Source organism: Argiope bruennichi, chromosome 1 (assembly GCF_947563725.1).
Source record: "Argiope bruennichi chromosome 1, qqArgBrue1.1, whole genome shotgun sequence".
Taxonomy (NCBI): domain Eukaryota; kingdom Metazoa; phylum Arthropoda; class Arachnida; order Araneae; family Araneidae; genus Argiope; species Argiope bruennichi.
The window spans coordinates 45,308,752-45,334,179 of NC_079151.1; the positions used below are offsets into that span (position 1 = coordinate 45,308,752).

A 25,428-nucleotide genomic window follows, 5' to 3' on the forward strand; every position below is an offset into this window, starting at 1 on the left:
AAGAAATGTTGTAAGTTTTAGAATTTTTTACCCCTTCTTTAGGAGCCTGAGAAAATGCTAAATTAACTAGTTTTGAGCGCATGTTAAAAATAATTAAATAAGAAGTGGGAATTGGATTAGAAAATGCGAAAACATTTTTCAATTAACTTAGCATGAGCTAATTTAGGATAAAAATTTGGAAATTAATTAGGATTTAAATTATATTTTAAGATATCATTACATATAGTAGCACATTGGTAAACAATTTATAATGCAATATAGTTACTATTGTTACCTGTTTGGCTTCCTTGCGTCGGATGTTGGTTCTGTTTTCGCTTGGGCTTGTCACTGTCAAGAATGTTACCATCCTTTGATGAGCTCAACTGTTTCTCTTCTTGCAAAATCAAACAAAAACACAAATAAAATATCATGTTTATGTTACTTGTATGCAAACATTAAAATTTTACTTAGCATAAAAATAACATAACATCAAATAACAATGCATTCAAAGATTTTTTGATTACAGACATGTTTATTGCACTATATAAAACTATATTGCAATATATAACTATTAGGAACTAGTTTAATATAATAGTATATTCCAGAAATTAAATAGTGCCATTACACAATGTATTATTAGTATCCAAGCATTTTCTGTTCAGTGTTCATTTTTACAGTCATGGCAACCAATTGAATGTATATTTAAAATTCAATTAAAAAAGAAAACTAAACAAACTTAAATAAAATAGATGCTATTATTGTTAAAGATATTTAGTTTATAGCTAACAAAATAACTCATAATAAAAAGGAATTGAACTCTCTCCCTCTCTTATGTCTGAATAAATACAAAGAAAATCATATTCGGAAAATGAAAAAGTAAATGGGAAAAATTAGATTTAAGAACTGAATTAAAGTTAAAGTTAATTAATCAGGTTTTTTAGTTCATTTTAAGAATTTAATTTCTTTTATTAGAAAATTCTTCGAAGATTTTGTGTCAAACACTTACGAATTGGAAAGTAACAATTATTAAATAACAATGATTAAATTTATCAAATATGTTGACATAAAATAACTTCCAATAAACTTTAAAAAATATTTTACGGTTTCGTTCTATCATCGCAAATCAATTCTAGAGAACGCTGGTTTCAAAAAATTTAATCAAACAAGGAAACAACCAAACTCAAAATGATGAATTAAAATTAATGAATTTGAATATTTTAATGATGTTTAAAAGTTAAATATTTATTCAATTCAATAATGATTATTATAAAAATTGAAATATAATATTGCCACAATTTAGGAGAACATTTTTTTTTTTTTTTTTTTTTTTTTTTTTTTGCTTTATCAAATACATTTAAAAATTGAAAAACTTTTTGAGGTAATAGCTTAAAAATCCAAAACGACATTTTGAATCTCAATTAAACTTAAGAAAGCAATTATAATAATTGATGTTAAACGCAAAACTATTCTATGTTTCTTTATTTCTTGAGAAAAGGTTTTGATTCTGAATCAATACAAAGAGAAAGATAATATTTTGTCCTTTCAAGATGCATAGAATTTCATTTTTAAATACTGATACATTCTGAATAGACTGAATAAAAATCATGAAATACGCAAAAATTTCATTAAGTCTACCTAGAATAGCAAATTTTTCTGAACAATTACTATTCCGACTAACAAGGAATTTTTGTGCCAAATTTCTTAATATAAAGACTGATATCGTGTGCTTCGAAGCTGTAATGAAATAAATGATAGACATAGAGTCTTACATCTTCAAGTATAGGAATCATTTCACAATTTTATTGAAAGTGATATTCCCATGATCTTATTCCTCCTTCTGACTTATTAAGAAGGAAAGACATAATATGAGAATCTCCTTATAATAAATTAATAAATTTCTTGATAATAATAATTTACTTATAAATTAATTCGAGGAGAAACAAGACTTGTAATATATGTTAATTTATTCATAATGTAAAACCAAAATCGCTTAAATGAGACGAAACCAGAAATTACCTTATCTTATAAGATGTTTAAAGAAAATTAAATATGAGAGTTTTATAGTACTAAAACCTTAAATAATATCGAAGACTAATTGTATTTCTATGCTCAGTCATCTCCTTAACAATAAACAATAAAGGAACTAAATTAAACAATAAATATATGAGAGAACAATTACTGCACATAGTAATAACTATAACACCACTATTTGACGTAAGAATATAGTGTTCGTCACTATATGACTCTAAGAATAATAAATATTAGCAAATAAAAAATATGCAAAATAATTATATTGGACCATATGGATACAATACATGCTACAAACACTTTAATTTTAAGCCTTTCTGTTTGTCATTATTTCATGTTTGTGAAGATGGAGATTTATAACCTGCAATTTATATTTTAAGTGTTTAAATGTTTCTACAATTATATATTCTCGATAATAGTACATTTTTTAAAATTTTTTTTCATCTTAATCTTTCATTTTCCTTAAATTTCAGTTTTTTTAGTTATCAATTAATGGATTAATTTCATTAATACTTGATTCTGTACATCTTATATTGTCTGATAGTCAATTTTACAAACAGTATATTCTTATAAATTTTAATTTTTAATAAAATTTTTTAATATATACTTAAATAAATAGCTCCTGAACTTAAGTAAAATAGAATAAAAGCATGATTTTTTGAGGATTAGTGTATGCATTTTGCTTGCACGAACGGAAAAGAATAAAGTCATTCAGTAGTAAGTTATTTGAAATTTATTATGTTATCCGGATTTCTCTGTAAGGAATTAATTTATAGATATTTAAGAATTTTCTATAATTGATAACTATCCGATATTGATTAATTCACAAAGCAGAATATTAAAAAATATAATTTACTGTTTGGACATTTTAAATGAGGCTGAAACTGAAAGATCGTAAATACGCATGGAATTAAAGAACTATTATGAGGAAGTACTTTTCATTATAAATATTAAAAAATTCTTTGGAGCCTGGAACTTATACATATTTTTACTACATCGGTGATAATGGTTCTTCTCTATCGACTCTACTTTTCAATATTAAAGTCAATAAATTATAAAATACTTTTACTTTAAAGAATAATTTTATTTGAAAGAGAAAAGAGAAAAATAGAATTATAAACTCATGAAAATGAAGAAAAAAAAGAGTGTAGGTTTTGTTCTCACAAAAAAATCATTTGATGGGGAAAAAAATTGGTGTTTTATCTTTAAGATCTTTTATCCTTGAGAAAATTAAGTTCAATGAATAGTAGGTAATTTATAGGAACATAAAAGTTGTTAGTTATCTCCTTAATCAATCTCGGAATCACAAGAGACATCTATCCCTCTTGTGTCTATAGCATTGTAAAGTCAAGAAATAGTACTGGATATGAAAATAATGATCAATCAGTGAGAATATGATTGTTGAAAGAAGAAAAGTATTTGAAACACCTTATTCGAACGAGATAGGAATAATCTTGCTTTCATTGCATATAAAGATAGGATCAATGAAACACCTTCGAGAAAGTTTCGGATCAGAACAAACCTTGCTCTGCATACGTAAGATAAAAAAAAAAGTACCTGACATTAATTGACAAAAATTTAACGAAAAATCAGACAGTTCTTCTTTCCATAGTGATTGAATGAAGATTCTGTGACGATTCCTTTATTCATAAATTAGACTCAGAGAAAACTGTGAAAGTTATTTGCCCCGTGGTTAGAAATATTCTTGGTAACCACATGGCTACACTGCGTGCTAATTCAGTTAGAAACAAGCTTAAGAATTTTTTTTAAAAAATACCCTAACTTTACAGTAATTTAGCTTTTCAAAAAAATGGCTGTGCTAATAAATATCAAGGTGAATTATTTCATTAAAATATGTAAATAATGGAAGATCAATACCAGAATGAGATATGCTTAGTCGAACAGTATATAAATGTACAAAGAGACTTAAACAAAGTACACTCAAGAATGTGATACAAATGAAGCTCACTAAGCGAAACAAAATAACTGACAATTTATTTTCATTTGATTCAATTTAACTAATTGAAGATTTAATTTCCCATTTAATTACAATTTTATATAATTTATTTAGGAAAATGCTTTTTAAATTCAACAACCACACCTGAAGTACTAAATTTAATATATTAACTTAAATACTGGTGATAATTATATGTATCAGGTAGCTATGGACTAAAATTAAAATCGTACTTGTTTTCAGGTCATGAAATAAACATAAAGACTTTTTTTAAAATATCAACTCCCAAATATGTATTGGCCTTTGTTGCCATACCAAATTTAAGACTCTCATCTATATTCATTTTATGGAATTCATTTATGTCTTGTATACGTTACCGGCAAAATATGAAATCTGGCATTGTATATAATTTCTAAAAATAGCCGTTGATTCGTTTCGAATATCCTATTTCAGAGTTTTTATTCTTGATGTAGAACAGTATATTGGCCGTTGTAATGAGTATAACAAAGGATTGTTTCTACCGTCAGGGAATTTCTAAAGGAATTTTAAAACAAGTATAAGCGAGATCGAAATCCACTTTATGCTCTAAGAAATTGCGTAGAATTACAGATTTTCCTACGACACAATTTTACTCCGGTCAGTTGCAAATGATTAGTCCAGTCGAAACGTCAAAAAAGTGTCAAAATATAAAATGTTTTTACTTTTAACGTGTAGTGAAATGTGATTCAAACTGTCATTAAAGTCTGCCATGGCGCAGCAAGTAGGTTTAATTTCTTATTTTTATATGAAAGTTTTGCTTTCTTTAATAAGAAAAGTATAAATTTTGTATTATATAGCTATAATTTTTTTTACATATTTTTAATAAATTATTTTTAATGGCACTCTCATTATTTTTTCAGAATAACACTTGTAGTTTTTAGGAATGCATGCCATTTATTTAATAGTCTATCATGATCTTTATTTATACTTTGATAAAAAGCATTTGTCATTCTATAGAATGCCTAGGTATTATATATAATGCCCAGGGAACGTTCTGTTCAATAATTATCATATTTAATACTTTGTCTAAAAACGTCCGGCATTATATGCAATGCCTAGGCATTCTATAGAATGCTTACGTTTCATACTTTGCCGGTCCTCGAAAGTTTTGAATACAAACATTATGTTTTTCAATCTAAAATCATTAATACAGCATTTTGTATTATGTTTAATGATATGAAAGATTCTTAATAACGTTAAATTTAATTTGATGACTAAATTATTTTAAGTTGGAAATTTTTTTTTCGTTTTCTGAGTTCATAATGCTACTAACCTGATGATAAGCTTTGAGACTCATCGCGAAGTGAATTCGGAGCAGGAATACCGTAGCCCTTTTTCATAGGAGAATCATTCTTTGACACGTCAGAGGAACCTAAAATATTTGTTTAAAACAAGTAGTAAGTTAACAGCAATATCAAAACATAAAAGTTGTGTTTCGCATTTATATAGCTCTTATTTGCACACATTCTTTAAAAAAAACAATGGAACTATTTTCTATGTGAAGTTTTGATAGCAAAAAATGGATTGAAGAGATATTAGAAAAAATATACAACTGAAAGTTAGAAATATGTTTCTTTCAGTTAAAAGGAAATTCACTGGAAATTATACCTGCGATTTTTCATGTATAAAATTTTTAATGAAAATTGTTTATCACATCTTTCACAAAGGCTTTATTTTGAAATGCCTTTTTTTTTTTTGCTATTCTAAGCAGTCTGGATCAGAAATACATTTTTTTATAGCTGAATCACGATACAGTGACAAAAATTCATTATTTGAATTTATCTACATAAATTTATTATTAACAGTGAAGAGAAAAAGCGTTGTACGTAAAGAGATAGTCTGAAAATACACATTTTTTATGCTAGATTGTAAAAATGGGAACTAAAAAATGTTATATTTCTACTATGGAAATAATTTTTTTAAAAAAGGAGCAAAGAAAATATTGCATCTAAACAGCATAATTTTTCTGTATGTGATATTTATACAAAAAGAATTGTAATTATTTCTTTTTATGAAAAGTGATTCTTAGGAATTTCAAGAAAAATTATATGGGAAAATGAAATTTATTAAACTTTGTTTTGACATTTGTCATTTTTTAATGTGGGAAGGAAAATTTCGTCATATTTTTTTAATATATCATAGTTAGAAATTGCTGTAAAAAATAAGCAGACTGTTTATTGTGTCAAAAAATGTATTAAAAAAGTAAATTTTGCAATATTTTGCATATAAATGTGTTCGCACCTCTAAATATATTTTCCTTAAATACAAATATTGAAATTTGGCCTTCTAAAAATATAATATATCAAGAAGAGCCATCTAATCGAAAAGAAAGTAGATATTGAAGATGTGCTTGGAAATTACAATTTGGGAAAAAATGAAGGGTAATTGAAAATTTTTGAACTCGGCTAATATTCTTTTTTGAATTACAGGTGCTTAATTCAGCACCTTTATCACTTAGCATTTGTGTACGGGGAATATGAATTCAGGGAAGTTGAATAGCATTTTTATTACATTTTAATTGGATAGTTGTAGATTATAGTATTTTTTATTCCAGATTGATTAAGTTCCCTTGTCAAAGGTTTCATTTTAATCAAGAGCACGTGAGATTTTCAAAGATGTCTGTTCATCGGAATGAAGAAGCTGAATGAACATATCAAAGAATCACTCTATATTAGTGTCTTAACTATTAGAAAGCCAGTTGTGAGAGGAACTAACAAATAAATGGCACAATCATCAGAACCTCAACATAGAGTCACAATACAAAGAGAAACGAATTGAAATACTGTCAACTCGGATACTATAGAATGGGTTTCGTCTTTATGATTAACGTAAATATTATCCTACACATAAATTTTTAGTATAACCATTTACTGCCAACCAAACTTTATTCTTGTGCCGAATGTTGTACGATTTTTCTCTTACCCATGTACTTTTTCACTTACCCTTGAAGTGATGCATAGAAAGATCAATTTGGAAACAAAGCTTATTGTGAATAAATGAATCTTGATGGTTTTCAAATGTATCCTGATGATCAACGCACGCGCGTCTGGGGACATACAGGTTACTGATCTGGTCGCAAATCACGTCACCCTATAAAAGGGTTTAAGAAAAATACCATTTTTCTCTGATAACTGGGCTCCTTTTTTAGTGTATGACAATCTTATGCCACATCAGTAAGTAAAGGAATTTTTACGTCTTCTAATGTCATTTCTTTTCCTCCATGGCGGCGCTGCATATAGAACATTTTGTTATAAATTATAATAAATCTTTCCGAATGGGTTCTTAGTTATTTCACGTATTCTCTTCCTCAAACATTCCATTTGAGACCTTATTGGGAGGAATCTGATTTTTCCCTGTTTATTTCAACATTAAAAGACAATTTGGGAAGAAATTCCTGTACTGAATACACAGGAACTTTATTATTCTATATCATACCATCTGGAAGTTTACATACAGATGATTACTAGACCAATGTTTCAACGATTCTCTTCCTATTGTTAAAAAGAAATCTGCAATAAATCATCCAATAGTTTTGAAATGATTGTCGTTTTCAGTGAAAGTAGCGTTCTTTATTCATTTTGTACATTATATCAATCTTTCCGGTGCGGTAAAGTTTATAGATTAGAATTTGTTTCAAATATGATTAGAGGTGCTGCTTTACACATGTTTAAATATAACTAAATATAGTAACAAAGTTTTAAGTTATATGTGTCTATTTTATGGCAATACAATTAATGCTGTAAAATTTAAATGGACGATACATTGACTTCATCTATATATTCGTAATGCTTGTTAGATACTGAATTAGCGTAAGCATTGTAACTTGATAATATAAAGGAAAGAAAATATTTTTTCGGTATATTTAAATTATAGTAAGTCAGAGCATGAGTTTAATTGAGAATACCATTATTTACACGGATAAAGCCTTTGACAATCCTTTTGTCCTCTACAACTGTAATATTCATTTAGAAGTATTTCGATAAATTTTTACATCAAAAATTCAGTTGGCCATGCAAAATCATGCTGGAGTTATTTCCAAACAAGAAGATACAAATTTTTACTCATAACCATTAACTGGCTGCTAGAAACCTTCTTATTCGACAATGAACCACGAATAAAAGTCCGATTTTTCACTTTTCAAATTACATAGGCACTTTGACATAAAATTCTACTTGTGTTCACTTTGGTTGATAACTCGGGTTTCACACCACGTTATTGTTAATGTGGAAACAAAGAATATCTTAGAGTTTTCATCGAAAAAAGGTGACAAAAAATAATGAATAATAAATATAATAATGAAGTTAGAAGTAAAATTACAATAAATTGAATAGCTACGAACATTACATCAAAGTATTATAAAACAAAAATTCATTTAAAATTCAATATATTCAATAAAAGCATTTTTCCATATATCTATAATTATATGAATATTTATTAAAAATTAGTGGAACTATTAATTAAATGAAAAAAATTAGCTTGAAAAGAATAAAAAATAATTGTAATTACAATTATTTTGCACATCTTAAACTTTATTATGTTTATTAATTCTAATGAATAATACAAAAATGCGCAAATGTAAAGCAAAATTTCTTTTGATATGTTTGAAAAAAAATTTACAGAATCGAAAGTATGAAATAAAACTTGTTTATCATGGAAAACCTTAATTTATAGCCAGTCTATAAAGATGTATTATTCTTTATTGGATATCTTTATTAGTCATTCATTTTTTTTTGTATTCAGTAAGTCCATAGTAAATAGTTTCCTGCGTTTTAATTTATTTCATTAAAGTAATATAAAGATGCTTGATAAAAGCAAAAGAAGAAGGGGAAAAAAACAATATGAATCTGATTGTTATTTTTTGTTAGATTCTGTAATTTTTAGAAGGAAAACTGAGATTTCAAATTTTATTGCTCTTTTGGCCCTTTGCTTATTTCAATTTTTTTCCTACAAATAAGTTTTCAAACCTCGAATTACTTTTATTCTTTATACAATTTCATCAAGATTTAGAACAACATTGGAATTCTTTATGTTGTTTTGTTCATAATATGTTTAATCATTCTCTCTAAAGAAAGCATATTTATCGAAAAAAGGTGAAACAACCTAGCAAGCTAAGTACCTACGATTTTTTTCACCTTCCGTGATTTTGTACTTTTGGAAACAGTGACCAGCAAATGAGTATTTCATGCAAACTTTACTTAACAATACAGGAAGATATTTGCAAACGAAAACAAAAAAATATAAAATCTACTTTCAAGTAATTTTATCACTGTATAATCAACCGTTTTCGAAGTAAGGAAGTTAAACTAGAACTTTGTCACTAAGTACGGCTTGAGTGATCTCACTATTTAGCTATATTTTATGCCAAAGCTTTCACTATACTCTTTTGAATATAATCTTCGGCATATTGAAATTGCGAGGGAATAGTGGACATCCTTGAATAAGATATTAAATAATCAAACATTTGTCTGACCATAATGACAGCAACAAAGTTTGGAAATAAGTTATTCTAAAGGTAAAATGTTCATATTATAATTTAAATGTATTTTATTATTATAGTTCTTCTATAGCTGCTGGTATGAAATAATGTTTTAACATACAACTAAATAAATTTAAAGTATTAAGACGCAAAAAAAAATCACGCAAATTTTTTTATAAAGCGTGTTTCTATAAAATTATTTAAACTAAAAAGAGCTAGCACACAAGATATTTTAATTTCAAAGTAACTGAAGAAATCTGTACATGAACATCACTTTACTTAAGCAATATTTGCAACGAGTTCCAGAAACTTCTGTTTTATAATTATAATAGATTGTTCAGAGAGCAATGTGTGTAAAGTGTCTTTCCATACCTTTATGTACTGGCACATAAAATTCTTGAGACTGTGTTGAATGCGGTATGCTTGTAGGAGGGCTGATTTCTGTAAAATATTAAAAAAAAGGATTCTAACTCAGAGATGAAATTAAAAAAAATTATAATGCGCAAAGAAGAACGTTGTTGTCAAGAATTATTTCTATTTCGTAAGTGAAAAGAATTTAATCTATCAAACAATACAAAAAATTATCTGTTTGGTTTTTAAAGCAAATTTTTGATTATAAAAGAAATTTCATGTATATTTGTGTATTTGTGTTAAGGATTTGGTGCAGTTATATAAAATGCAATTAAGAAATTTGGCACAAAAATGTGATGCATTATCTGTAATATACTCTTAATTGTATATTCAAAACCTAAAATCATTTTGCTGTTAAGCAAATACTAAACATTATTCAAAAATGTTTTCAAATACACGAGAAAAAATTTACTAAAATACTCTTAATTTTCCTTAAATTTCAGAAAGTTTACTTAGAAATGATGAAACTATAGAGCATTACTCTTGAAATGGGAATTTTTTTATTGTCTGCAACTCAGAAATGATAAATTCTTGTGAATTTCTGTCCTTATCAGTGCTTTAAATTAAACTGATTTCCCGTTAAACACTTTTATGGACAATATTTATAAACTTCATTTAAGTCAGTCTACTTTCTAGGTTGTCATTTCGGGCTACAAATAAAAAAAAACTGGTATTCCTTAAGAAATTCTACTGTTTTGTCACTGTAGTTGAGCTAATTAATGCTTTAGAGGGCCATTTTTTTCTAGTCTTATTATGTTAAAATATTTTTAGGCTTGAAATTAGAATAAGAAAAGGGATTCATTTAGCTCATTAGATAAATTTAATTTGATTAATTAATTAATTTGGTTAATTAATATTTAAGTAACAAATCAAGACACATCATTTTGTCTGAGATAAAGAACTGAAGCATCTCAGTTTCTGACTTACTAAAAAAATTTGTCCGAACTTATGCCACCCTACATAATTTCATACAAAGATTGATAAATTTGGTGGGAAGCATACTTCCCACGGCCTTAGAAAGGGTTAACTGATAAATTTAAAGACATGAAAATGCATGTCTTTAATGTAAAAACACATTTAATAATATATGCTCTCAATAAGCGAATAGTACTTTGAATATTATCTAAAAAATTTTATACGCCTAGCTAGCGTACACTTTAAATTACAAATGCAATAAAAAAGAAAGCAAAATATCACTGCCTTAAATAAAGAACAATTAATGCATAACAAAAGGATTCACCTATGAGTCTGACAAATCCCTCCTTGTCTCCAAGTGTATTCTTGGCAACGCACTTGTAGTGTCCGAAATCTTTTTCCTCCAGATTCTTGATTTTGAGTTGCATGTTGATTCTGTAGGAGTCTGCCTCCTCCGTTAATTCGTATTTCTGATTGTTGAGAAGAATGACTCCATCGTTGCGTATCCAGGAAGTGAGGGGACGTGGAGAAGCCTCCAGTCGGCAACCGAGAACAACATCACTGCCTAGAGCAGCTCCAACCATCTGGTTGAGAACTCGGATTTTTGGTTGAACTGGAAATTGAAATCTGAATTATACAAAAATGTTGAACGGTTGCACATTGAAGATTTATGTAACAAGATGGATGACATATTAGTTAATTATTCCATTTCGCAGGTACTTTGATTCGTAAGTACATGGATTTCACACCAATGTTTGAATAAATTAACGTGTAGAAGTTTCTGCAAATGAGGTAAATTCGCATGAAGAAGAATATACAAAAGGAAGATTCTGAGAAGCCTGTAATCCTTTAAGGGCAGTCAAAGTTGATACATGATAATGCTTTGGTTTTCATTGACTTTATATGTGATAGTATCAAAAGAGAAGATAAATCCGTATATATTGTGTATGATTCAACCATTTAGTTGAGAAATCGTATTTTTGGTTGAACTGGAAAATCTAGTTTGAATTAGTGAAAAATGGTGATTGATTACACAAAGAAGGTTTGTGTGACAAGAAAGATGATACATTAGTTGAATATTCCATTTCGAAAGTACTTGGATTCGCAAGTACATGAATTATTAGAAACTTTGCTCCAACGTTTGGAGTAAATCCACATGGAGAATATTCTATTTCAGCATATAATCCTTTAAGAAAGATATCACAATTGATGCATGGGAATGGTTTAATTTTAGCGGCTTTATTTGTGATAGTATCGAAAGAAATCATTCACATGTATTGATTAACATTTAGTATTTAAGACAACATGTTTCAAACACTGTAAATGCACACGAAAAAAATATACTCAAGTATATAATCCGTTAAGCAAGCTGCCAAAATTGATGCATGGAATATCTTGGTTTTTATTGATTTTATTTGTGATAATATCGAAAGTGAAGATTATCCATATATATTTTAATGCGTGGATAATCTTCTCTTAAAACGATGTTCCAATCATTATGACATTTAAGGACAGATCTATTCATTTCCAAGCTCTCAATTTTGAAATTCTTAAAGACTATAAGCATTTACAAGAGCAATTCAATCGTTCATCCCTCTATTATGATTAAAGAAATTTATTTATCTTCATTCATCAGGTGGTCATCCTACTTAATCAGAGATCAGCGCTCATTCCAAAAATGAAGCTCATTCTTCAGAGATATTATTCTTTTTACTCTTCGGATACAATAAGAAATTTATTTCTCCGAGAAAGCGTGGCACTTTCGATTCTCGTGTCGTAAACGCTACACCACAAAAACAATCACAACCTAATCCTGAATTACGATTTCATTTGTAGTTTAATCTCATTATAATATAAAAATATTTCGCACCTCTCATATGTATGGAAAATAATTATTGTCTTTGTATACATTTTAAAGTAATTAGAAATTTTTTTTTTAAAGAATTCAATATCCTTTGCTGAAAATCTCTAAATAGTCTCATTACTAATAAACAATCATGTAAAAAACGTTTACGTTTATGTAAAATAAATTATATGTAAAGAAAAAGAAACTGGTTTCATTAAGCACGAAAAAAAATGTTTAATTTGTTTCTAGTCATGTTTTACAATTTAACTAGTTCAACAATTTAAAGAAAATTTTTGATTTACACTTAAGCATTATACACCCAATATGATTTTAACTTTATTGTTTAGAGCAAAGTATTTATTTTCAGCTCTTTATAAAGCTGATTTTCCGTGGCGCAAATGTTCAAGATATTAATTCACCAGAGGCGGCAAGACAAATATATCAAAAGCTGAAAAATCTGCTTAAAATGTAAATCATGACTTGAAATGTCCAGTTAAAAATATCGCACTCATTAGTTTCTTGTAGCAAACTCAAATATCCATTTAACATTCGTGGTTTGGCGGAAAAAAATACTAAATGATTGCGAACTCTGGCGTGGAAACTAGTTTAAGAATGAAAAAAAAAATCATTTCCCAATGGGGAAGGCAATTTAATGTAATCGGAATCAAATTTCACTCTTTCGAAAGCCGAGGGGCCATTTATTTCAGTAAAGACACTATCACATTTCGAAAGGGTAATTCGAAACCGGCGCTCACAGAGTAATAATTACCCTCATTTGCCAAAACGCGACTTTACAAAAGAGTCTAGGAGTGGATGTAGGTTTTGGTCGATGCGAATAATCGCAGAAGTTTCGCTTATCCCGCGGGAGCCACAGGGAAAGCGAAAATAAAAGATTTTTAACCCACCATCCGTTGCCAACAAAGCCTGCTAAAAGTGATACAGGCTTTTATGCATTATTGCGCATTATAGCAATAACGGTTTAAGTCAACTACTGTAGAATATAAAAACATCCGAGTCTAATGCTGATTTATAACATAAATTTCAGTTCCTTCGTAATATAAATTAAAATATTTGTTACCAATGATTTCTTAACTTAAGGTTACATACATACTAGAAGATTTTTTTAAAAATATTAACTTTAAAAATTCAGTTTTTTTTTTACAGTAGTTCATTAATATATGTTTAAACTCATTTCAGTGAGAAAAAACCATATTATACTAATTATTAATTAAATAAATAATATTTAATGAACTAATTAGCATATTTTTTGAAACATGATGTATTAAATTCTAATTTGTACACACACGCAATTCTAGTTGGAAATTATGCCTAATATCAGTCTTCATGTTGTCCGCCTCAATCAAGTTATAAAAATATATAGCGTTTTTTTAACAATTTTTTCATCAATGATGAATAGAAGAAGCGAGATTTATTTCTGTAATTTTAAATTTACATAGCTATTAATTTTTTTCAATAAATATAACTTTGATTGAGGCACAAAACATCCACTGTTTCATACAGATTATTTTGATATATAAATAATTGTATTTGTCTAATTTCTTGTTGAGTTATGATTATTTGAATGAAGCAACATAGTGGAAAAATATCATTCTTCATAAAATGAGTTTAAAAAAACCGAAACTAGAGTTTTTAGTGAAAGCACCTCTAGAAAAATAATTATAACTCGAGAAATATTCCGAATATTGACAACATCTTGGCATCGTTTGAAAGCTAAAAGATCAGAGAACATTTTGAAGCAATAAAAATAATTCAATATTTTGAACGATTTTTGAAGTTTCAAATGTGTGCGTACACCTTAAGGTCGCATGGTAGGCAATAAATAAGCGTATTTCTGATGGATGACATATTGCGTATTTTTGAGTTTTTGAAAGAATATGTGTTTTTATGCAAATATCTCAAAGATATTAAACAAGTTTTGATTTTAATAAATAATATATATATATTATCTTGCTAATTACTGATAAGTAAAATTGAAATCTATAGTAGTACACTAATTATTTTTAAATACAGCATATTATGTAAAAGAAATATAAAATCAAATATTTAGTAATTCTGTCATAAGGAACCAATTCAAAAATAGATTTTAATTCATTGTTGTTTCTTATTATGAAGAAAAATTATTCTACTGGTGGAATTTTATAAATTAATTATTATATCATGAAGAATAATATTATACTGAACATAATATTACATTTGGTATGATTTTCAATGAAGCAGATACTTAATGAAAGTTACCGAGAGTAAGTCTGAAACTCATAAAATAGTTTATCATTTCATAATTATGTCACTATTCAGCCATTTAACTGGAACTAATGCTTTTCCGTCATTAATTAAACATTATTTGTCGTCATTAGCTAAATAGAATTAACCCTCATACCTAGATTCTTTTTCCTAAAATATTAACTGGTGAAATAGATAAGCATATAATATGTATTAGTTATAAGTGAAATTCACGGCTTTGTAGTAATTGAAACCGGTAAATCTTGAAAGAACATTCTATACTATAGAAAAATCACCAAAATTTGTTTTCATACTGCTTAGAAAAAAAATATTTAGCAACTTTGGAATGACATTTTATGGATATTTTATAGATTATATGAACGAAACAGAAGCAAAAGCCGTCATATAAAATGTAAAACTTCATTAATGTTTTACTTCCTAAATGAACAACTTTCCAAGGAGAAATATCTATTTTGCGTTGGTTTGAAATTAAATTAATCCGGTTCGATGTTCAATATTCACGAATTTATCACACGAATTTACTACATATTAACAATTTAAATCCATGAATATTTACTAAAAATTTAATTAATGAATAAACAAACTCCGGTATGGGATAACAAAAAAAACAATTCTTATAAAATAAATAAAAAAATAACAAATATTTAAGTGGTTTTAAATTTGATGTGCAGGTATTTGGGTTAAATTGTTTGAAAAATGAAAAATACTTAAAATATAATATAGGAATTTTCAAGTGAGTATCTTAATTATAAAACAGATTATCAACTTACTATAACAAAGATATGGATATACAAAATTTATACAAGTTTGTATATGAATGCAAGTATTTCAGTTTTTCGAAAAATAACTTTGACGATTTAAAAAGTATACAGTTTAAAAAAAATAAAACATGGTAAATCCATCACTCCCATTATTAGTAGTTCAGCAAGAAGAAGAAAAAAAATCCGATGTTTTATCCATACTTAGTGGATTGAACTCAAAATAATACTATAACTAAATATTACTATAATGAATAATAATTGAAGAAAAGTATTTTTAATTTCTTTTCATTACGTTGAATGAGAAAATTAATTAATAGAGAGACATAAAATATAGTTCATTTTGTAAGGCTTTATTAATCAATTGACTGTTATTCTTGTAAAGTAAAAGAAATCTGTTAATTAAATTCTTGTAATGCAACTTCATGACACTGTAAATTAAATACGTGTAACGGACGAATAAATGAATCTTAAACATCTAAGTTGTTGTCCGAGAGTAAAACTAATCTTTCATACTGAATAAAAATACGGGATATTATTTTTGTTCACATTCTAGATTTATGACATAATTAATAAAGTTGTTAAATAATGTATCAAATGCTTTTCACTTTATTTCTGTTCTCAAGAGATTATATTGCTTTTCTCAACCACTGAATCCAGACCTTTGTTGTTCGGCGTTAATACGGGGTTCTTACATGGGCTCTTATTTCATGATATGAATCCATTAATCAAGTAAGTTTAATCTACCATGACGGATGCACTCGAAAGCGAAAAATGTATAATAATAACTAACTGCAATACACAATTTGAAAAATTACAATTTATTGAATAACAGCTGTACTGAACAGTTACAAAGAATTTCGACTTCTGTTAAATCTCCAAAGTCCATTTGTATATTCTATAAGCATATATATATATATATATATATATATATATATATATATATATATATATATATATATATATATATATATATGTATATTTGTGTGTGTGTGTGTGTGTGTGTGTGTGTGTGTGTGTGTGTGTGTGTGTGTGTGTGTGTGTGTGTGTGTGTGTGTGTGTGTGTGTTAAAAAGTGTAATAATGTACGACTGAGAAAAATTGTGAAAAAAAAATATAATTTCTGAATTACAAATAGATAAAAATATTATTTTAAAAGAAAAATGCTGTTATAAAAATAATAAATAACTAATTAAAAAGAACTTTTTCTTTCAAGACAATGTTTAAATTTCAAAAACAGAATAATAATCTCAGCTATTTATACTTCTAATGGCTGAGCACACATATTTAGTTCAATGTGGCAAACAATTCCCTTTCCAAGTCTCCGCAGCTCTTGAATTATATTTAAATCATCGACATCTTGAATAAGCAATGAGGAGCAAAGACGCTATCTCTTAGCAAACAAAGCGAGCAAATTAAATAAACAAAAATCAAAAAGGCATTCGTTCTAGTGTCAACAGTTTTCCTGAAAGCACTTTTCCTGATTAGCGTGCCTGATGAATTTAACGAATTCGGATACTCCCTTTTCGAATTGCTATTAGAAGCAAGAAAGCAAACACCTTTCCATCGATTTGTTGCCCTATCTCCCTTTTCCAGATATACACAAATTGTGTATACTCATTAATCAAATATCCTCACAAACAGCTTCATTTCATTAGCTGACAGCACGGGTGTCAGAGCCCTGGATAGTTTTCTAACCACTGACAGCTTCCCCCATTTATTCTTTTGCTTAATTGCCGCTCTCTTGTTATGAAAAGTGGGAAAGCACTTTGATGGAAATGGTTCGCAAAGACCTTACGGGGCGAAGACTCTTTTATGGCAATTAACTCGTTTTGCTTAAGAGCGGATGACAGCGACGCAGTATTTAAATGCGACTTCTGACAAAACTGTTTCGTTTGCACCAAGTACTTTTTAATGCAATTATTTCGTACAGTATGGTTATTTAGTATTATTTATTAGGCCTCTTATAAAAGTTTTGCAGGAAACAATGTCACTCTCTTTTCTTGAATATAATTTTTGCTACTTAAAAATTGTCAAACTTGGAAGAAGTTAATAGTATAAGCTTAAAAGGTTGGTTTTTGGCCATCAGAATAATGATGAGGTTAGAAAATCTTCATACCTAAGTTCATAATATTTATTTAAATAGTTCACTAGTTCTATCAGTCAGACAATTTTACTTTTTGCAGCAAATAGTAATTCACTTTTTTTTTTCCAAGCATGTTTTACTGAGTAAATTTTTGATTTGGTTTGGTTTGGTTATATTAACGTCCCGTTTGAAGCAACACTAGGGCTATTTTGGGACGGACCTCGTAATTTTGAACCACGGTCAGATGACGAGGACGACACCTGAGCTGGCACCCCCCTCTCCACACCTCACCACACCAACGGGAGGACGTTTGGCATGACGGATTTAACGTGAACAGACCCCCTTACACGACGGTTCTTCGGTGGAATCGGGTCACGAACCTGAAACCCTCCAGTTCCGAAGCCGAGACCTTACCACCGGGCCACCGCGGCCCTGAGTAAATTTTTGAATAAGTGAATGAAAAATATTCACCCAAAAAAGTCCTTCCAATCTCAGAAATTTATTTATAGCCATGGAAGTACAAAGGTAAGAAGACATTAATGCATTATTGAATATCCCGATATTGTACAATTCATAGAAAATCGCATCTATTTTAAACGGTTAGTGAAATGTCGATTTTAAACATATGTGAACCAAAATTTTGTGTTTAATTTCTTTTTATTTGATATAAATAAATGAATGCCTACATTTGCAACAGTATAAAGTGTTTAGAACTTTCAGTAGATTCTATAAATGGATAAATAAAGCTAAGTTAGTTACTTTAATGTTATCAAATATTTTTATTTAATGTTATCAATTTTTTTTTAAATTTTTATTATACTGAAATGACATTTAATGATAAAATGCATTTTTAAGGAGTTGATGTGTATGTAAAAGAGGATCGGTTTAACTGGTATTTCTTATTATTTGAGAGTTCTCTGAAATCATTACTGTCGTCCAACTAGTCTATAGGTATTCCACCAATCGAAAACGGGAGAGACTTCGCAATGAAATCCGACTGGTGCGCATGCTAGTTTCGTTTAACGGTCGTTTAGGGCCTTTCAATATCTATAGAGTTAATGCACAATTATTTATTCTTTCAAAACTGAAATTGATTTTTATTTTTAATAAAAATATCTTTGGTTACTCTCCAAACACTGCACAATGAATCAACACATCACAAACACATTTAATCAGCTTATTCTGGAGACGAATTCCAAATTAGAAAAAATAGTGAGTTTTCTACCTCTGAAACGACATTGATTCATCATATTCTACCTATTTTCAAAAACAAATGAGGATATCACAAAACCTATGGATTTATATAGACTAAAATTAAAATTAATTTAGGGTCCCAACCACTGACTCAACACAAAAATTTTTCTAATCTTCTATAAAAAATTAGCATACTTATCTATAAAGCAGACAAAAATAAATATTATGCTTTTAAATACATTTTATAAAATTTGTAAAATGATTACGTTTCATAGTATGAAACAATTTTGCGTTTGGTTAATTTTTATTTAGTAACGAAAAAAATTCCAGATTGTAATCCATGTACTTCAGAGAATTGAACTTCTTAATTGAAAGTTTATGTTATGAAATCCACTCCAGTCTGCCCGAAACTTTAGAGAAGATTAACGCATAAAACACAAATGGTCATCGTTTGTGAAGTACGACTCATGAATACTTTAAATGATATGTTATGAAGAATGTTTATTTGTGAACAATTTTTTGTTACTTTCAAATCATTCTATTTCTTAAATAACCTTCTATTAAAGTATAGGCAGGATTTTACCTTTGGGCGAATATAATCGCCAAATGCAAATTTCTGAACTTGAATCTTTTTTTTCCTTCCTTTTTGGAAATCGAATGAAGTGCAGATTTTTTTTAAATTTTACTTTAACTATAATTGTATAAAAAATATCTAAATGCACTATTTCTTTATTACTGCCAAGATTAGACGTTAAAGTAGAACAGGAAATAATGTGGGAATATAAAAATAATTTTATCTTGGATTTCTTTTTCTTTTCCACTAGTTGTTAAATAAAAGTTTCTAGCCCAGAAGAAAAAGAAAAAGAATTCTTTTATTTTTCTGTCTTTCGAAAATAAGAGTATGAAGAAACAAAAATAAATATTCTTTATTTTATAATGAAAATAAATGAATAATACCTTATTTTTATATTTTCATTTCCAATTGTTTTTCTATCATAAAAAAAAGATATGCAAAGCTAAAAATTATTTAGAAGAATGTGTGATTCTTTTAGAATTTTTATTTCAATTATAAAATTCTTCGTCGTCTCGTACAAATCATTAACTTAAAATATACCTTTGTTCGTAATGATGCTTTACTATGATTCGCTTTGGGAAGAAGGTAAAAAAATAGTATTGATCGTTTCTAAATCTTCAAAGTTTTTATAAGTATTTTTTATTTCAATTAATTGCAATAAAATAGAAATATTTATACGGACATGATATTATTTTTAAAAGTACATAAGTACGTTGCATTAAAAAACCCCTCAAAACTTAGATAAAACCTCATTCCTTTCATTTTTATTTGATAATTCGAAATGAAATTTATCTTCTACGATAAAATTCTATTATGAATGAAAAAGAAATATTTCTAATTGTATTTCGTATTTCAGATTGCAATTAAATATATCCGTAATTTTCAGGATTAATTTAATTAATTGGAAATGCATATGGATAGCAGTATGGAAAAAGCATCGAAAAAAATCATTAACTACTCTTAGTACATTGAATAACTTATTAATTAAAGTTAATTGTCGAATCATATTTTTCTAATTTGTAACTTTTAAGATTTCCTTCGATGTATTGAAATATTCATTATCTTTTTGAATTTTGGGTTTTATTTTAAATTTATACATGCAGTTTGATAAAAAAAAAAGCCACAGGAGTTTTTTTAGTCAATAAAAGAAAATGTTAAGCTGATCAATGAGCGAATCAGAAAGTTAAACTAAATATGAGCTAAATATAAACTAAATATCAGATTATAATCTTTATAAAACTATTGTGGACCTCTAAATAAATTTGAGTTTTATTATATCATTTTGCCGTTGTTGCTATTTATATCTATTTTTTTCAATAGTTAAAAGGAAATCTTAATATTGACAATAAGTCCTAAGAAAAAAAATATGTTTATAATATTTAATTTTTATGGAATTTATATATGTTGATTTGATTATAATATAAATTCAAATACCGGGTGATATGAGACTAACTGAGATAAATTTGAAACACAATAAAAATTTCATAATTTTCCAGTGACATTGCTAAAGAGGAAAAAAATTTTAATTCTATCATCTGCAATAAAATAACGAAAAATATGCAATTTAGCCAGTACAAATTTATTAATAAAAGTGTAGCAATTGTATTATGCATTGTTCATTTATTCGAAAATGGAATTTCTTTTGGAATTTCAAAATTTGAAATTATAGAAAATTTTAAGAATAATGTCTGAATGAAAAAACAATACTTTAAAATGACTAAGATATTTCGTTGAGAAGTGGAACCCATATCATTGCATTTTATAGGCTGAATTTAGTAAGTTTGTTTTAAAGGCATCACATTTTGCATTAAAATGTGATTCTATGCCCTTTCCGTTACCATTTCGATTGATCCTTGAACAACAATTACAAAGACTATCGTGTAATAAATTTCAATAATAATAAACAGTTACTTATTTTTCGTTGTAAAATTTCAAATAATGAATCATTTCTTAAAATTTATTTAATATTAAATGTTTTTTAAATGTTTATGTCTTATTCCATTTTAAATGTTTGGCTGATAAACAGTCATGTACATTTTATAACAGTAATTCATTGTCGTTTTTCTAAAATAATATTAGGAGTCTAAATTTTAATTTTTATAATTTAAAAAAAATATTTCCCTTGGTTGCTCATTGATATTAACTGAAAATTCATGACATTTCTCCAAAAAGTACATAACCTTAAATAAATAATAAATTTTAAAGCTGCATGTAAAATTCTGAAAATTTCAGAATTTTAAGTTTTTATTTTTCTTAAATTTAACGCCAATTTAACTTATATGTGTTAAATATATCGCATTTTTTTAGCAATATGCCATAAATTGCTAAAAAAATGCGATATATTTATTATATTTTTATTACAATTTATAAAAATGTACATTGTAATGTGAAAGAATAGTTATTCACATGTTATTCGAATAATTTAATCATTTTAAATTTAATATAAAATCTAAACAGATGAAAAAACTTCGAAATCCCGATTTGGGATTGTTGTGAAGAAGTTAACTTCGTATTTTAACTCAACTAATAATAACAACATAAAATAGGCCACATAATCCTTAATAATTAGTTAACCGGATAGCACGTAGGAAGGTAACTCTACTTAAAGTAAATTTGTACCAAGATTCGTGAGAAATACATAATATGCTTTTGAATTAGTCTTTAATTTAGCTTGAATTAATATGGAAAAGATGCATCAGTATGAATAAAACTGAGTAAATTTACTCTTATAATATTCATAGTTCATAAAAATCTAACCTTAGGAATTGTTAATTAATAAATACTTTTAATTCCTTTTCTGATTTATTATTCTAATTTCGTAAATTTTTCTAATTTATATTACTACGGCAATTATGTTATTACTACATTTTTTTAAACGTTCTTTATATAAATTATTAGCAAATGTTTGAATATGAATAAAATATATTGGATGTGTATTTCATTAAATTTAAATTCAAGAAACAAAATGTATATTTTTAAAGCCAAATGTTGCGCGATCACCCTATTATGTTATTCCAGTTGAAATGAACAAAAACAGATAGTTTCTTGTATTATTGTTAGATGAAGTTAATCGATTTAAAAATATTACCAAAAAATAAGTTTTAACAAAATTACACTTTTTAACGCAATGTCTTTTTTACGAAACGACTTTTACATATCTTATTGAGAACGCAAATCACCGAAAATGATACGTCATATAATACTTAGAAAAACTCAAATTTTTGTTCTTATTCTTCTAATTAGTATTTATATAATCAACTTTTATAACCCTAATTAGGTCGTTAACTGATAATTACATAATTAAAGAACCCATCAATCTTTTTAACTGTCTGTTGCGAAGTTATGTTTTAAAGAAATTACACTTTTAAGATTCAGCAGTTTTCTTCTTTTTTATAATTTTTTTAAGAATAATTATATGTATTTTTAATGCTTTTCAGGCGATTTTGAAACCGATTTCAAATGATAATAACGTGAGTAAAATTTATTTTTTAAGGAAATTTTGAATTTCGAATTATAAATTATATTTTTATTTTTAGAAAACTGAGATCTATTCCATTAACTTTTTACTATGCCATTAAATGCAAATTGTTCCATAATATTTGAGTTCATTCTATCAGATATACTTGGGTTGTCCAATGTATTCAGAGAGATGTCACAAGTGATACTTATTTATAAACTTTCGATTAATTTATTAGCAAAAACAAGAACTTACAATTAACATGGAGTAATATCCTTTTACTAACAGAAGGAGGAATCCCATTCGATGCTATACACAAGTAAGCGCCCATATCTTCTCTTGTGACTTGAGTCATATTTAGGAATTCTCCTTCCATTCTAAGCACTATAAAAACAATCAATGCAAATTTTGTATATAAATGCACAATATTGAAACTAAATGTATACAAAATAGTTAAGAAGCACTCTTGAGATAACTGTAGAAACAGAAATGCTTTATTCGTCATTGTAACAAATTCCAATAATATACATTTCAAAACTAGGTAAAGAAATAAGAAAAAAAAATAAGCATATGAATAAAGGAAAAAGAAGTTATAATACTTATTCACATAATAGAAATTCACAATTCAATTAGAATATATTAAATTAATAAATTAATGACAAAATTTAGGATCTATAGCGCCAGCTAAAACCATGGTAAATACATTTAAGAATTGGAATTACTATAAAAGGATAGTTGTATTGTAATTGTATATCGGCTCGTTTGATAATAATGATAACATACAGACCATTTATTTCTCAGAGATTAGAAACTTGTACCTATGAGTTTTGGCTTTCATTTTCGTTTTGAGTATCACTCCCCCCCCCCCTTCTCTCTCTCCCCTGTAGAGCTCTCAAATGAAATTAAGAAATGTGTAAAACTAATGTAGAATAAATACCTTCTAAAATTTAAATTTTTGTCAAATTTTTATGCTTGTAATTTTGTATTTTTATGCTTGTTTGTAAAACTTTACCACTGAAATTACATTTTCAAATTTAAAGGAAATATTTTCAATTCCTATGAACATCAACTTTTTTATTTTTCCGCGTAATTCAGATAAAAAAAAGCAAGAGAAACGAAATAAATATGATTTTTTTTTATAGTTAAAGTTCTTTTGGTATTTATGTATGAATAACGAAACATTTAATTTGCAATTTTGATTCAAATGATCTGAAGATTCTGAAACATTCAGAAACAAAGGATATCAATGAATTAAAAAAAAGAAGAATTACTTCTTTTTGACTAGAAATTATTTGTAACGTTTGATTATTTATATACAGAGTAACGATACAGTAATAATGATATGTTCCAATAATGTTTTCATGGAATTTAATCATTTCGTTTCCATGTTTTGCCACATCATGAGTAATATATTTTTACTATAAAGAAGTCACAAAGAGATTATTTCAATTTACCAAAATGTTTTTATTACTCAAAATGGCCATCCATTTGAAGTTTTTGGTTGCTTTTATTCGGTTATTTTATATGAAGAAAACGATTAAAATAGCAAAATCTGGATTAAATTTCTGGGTTTCATGTATTTGAAGAGAGCTCTCGTTCAAGTGATAGAATTTCATTTCCACAGTATCTTTTATATATATATATATATATATATATATATATATATATGTGTGTGTGTGTGTGTGTGTGTGTGTGTGTGTGTGTGTGTGTGTGTGTGTGTGTGTGTGTGTGTGTGTGTGTGTGTGTGTGTGTGTGTGTGTGTGTGTGTGTGTGTGTGTGTGTGTGTGTGTGTGTGTGTGTGTGTGTGTGTGTGTGTGTGTGTGTGTGTGTGTGTGTGTGTGTGTGTGTGTGTGTGTCTAACCATAGTGGTATTTGATAGAGGTATCGCCTTTAATCTTTCTGATTAAAACAATGTCTAATTACACATCCTAATCACATTCTGCTCAAGCTTTTGAAAGATTTAAAAAAAATGTAAGAAAAAAGTCTTCAATTAGTTCCTTTAATATTAGTAAAAATCTTTGGGTAAAATGATCTTTTAAAGTATTATTTGATTAGCACCTGAACTTTTCTGAGCACCCATTGGTCCTAGATTTATTTCTTTTCCGTCCTCTCTCCTCCAAATAACCCTTGGCTGAGGATATCCAGCGGCCTTGCACCTCATGCTAACCTTTGATCTCTCGTCAACTGTGATGTCCGTACTAGTATCCTCCTCTACGATGGACGGTGGAACTGCAAAGAATGAACTAAATTTTATTTTCTTTGGTCTTTATAGTTTCAGAAACATGGTTCATAATATAGCATTTTAATATTCAATGGGATATAAAACAATGTTACACTTACAGAAATAAAGAACAAAAATAACCATCATTAATTCTTTAGTGCGCCTCCCCCTCAAGAAAATGAAAGTCGCGCAATATATATTACTTTTTTAATTATTTTTTATAGATGTT

At 27.5% G+C, this 25,428-nt stretch overlaps 1 protein-coding gene across 3 annotated transcripts in view; it reads right to left on the bottom strand.

Moving 5' to 3' along the window:
* Positions 1-25,428, bottom strand: part of LOC129969680 (lachesin-like) — a 276,467-nt gene that overhangs the window by 3,669 nt on the left and 247,370 nt on the right. The window contains exons 4-9 of one of the 3 annotated variants that reach the window (XM_056084353.1): positions 25,037-25,207; positions 23,234-23,362; positions 11,128-11,415; positions 9,849-9,917; positions 5,274-5,372; positions 275-370 (exon numbers count right to left, since the gene is read on the bottom strand). In XM_056084353.1, coding sequence (XP_055940328.1) covers positions 275-370; positions 5,274-5,372; positions 9,849-9,917; positions 11,128-11,415; positions 23,234-23,362; positions 25,037-25,207 — 852 coding nt within the window. Of the gene's footprint in view, positions 1-274; positions 374-5,273; positions 5,373-9,848; positions 9,918-11,127; positions 11,416-23,233; positions 23,363-25,036; positions 25,208-25,428 lie in introns of all 3 variants that reach the window. The other 2 variants (XM_056084346.1, XM_056084361.1) reach the window with 2 other exon arrangements.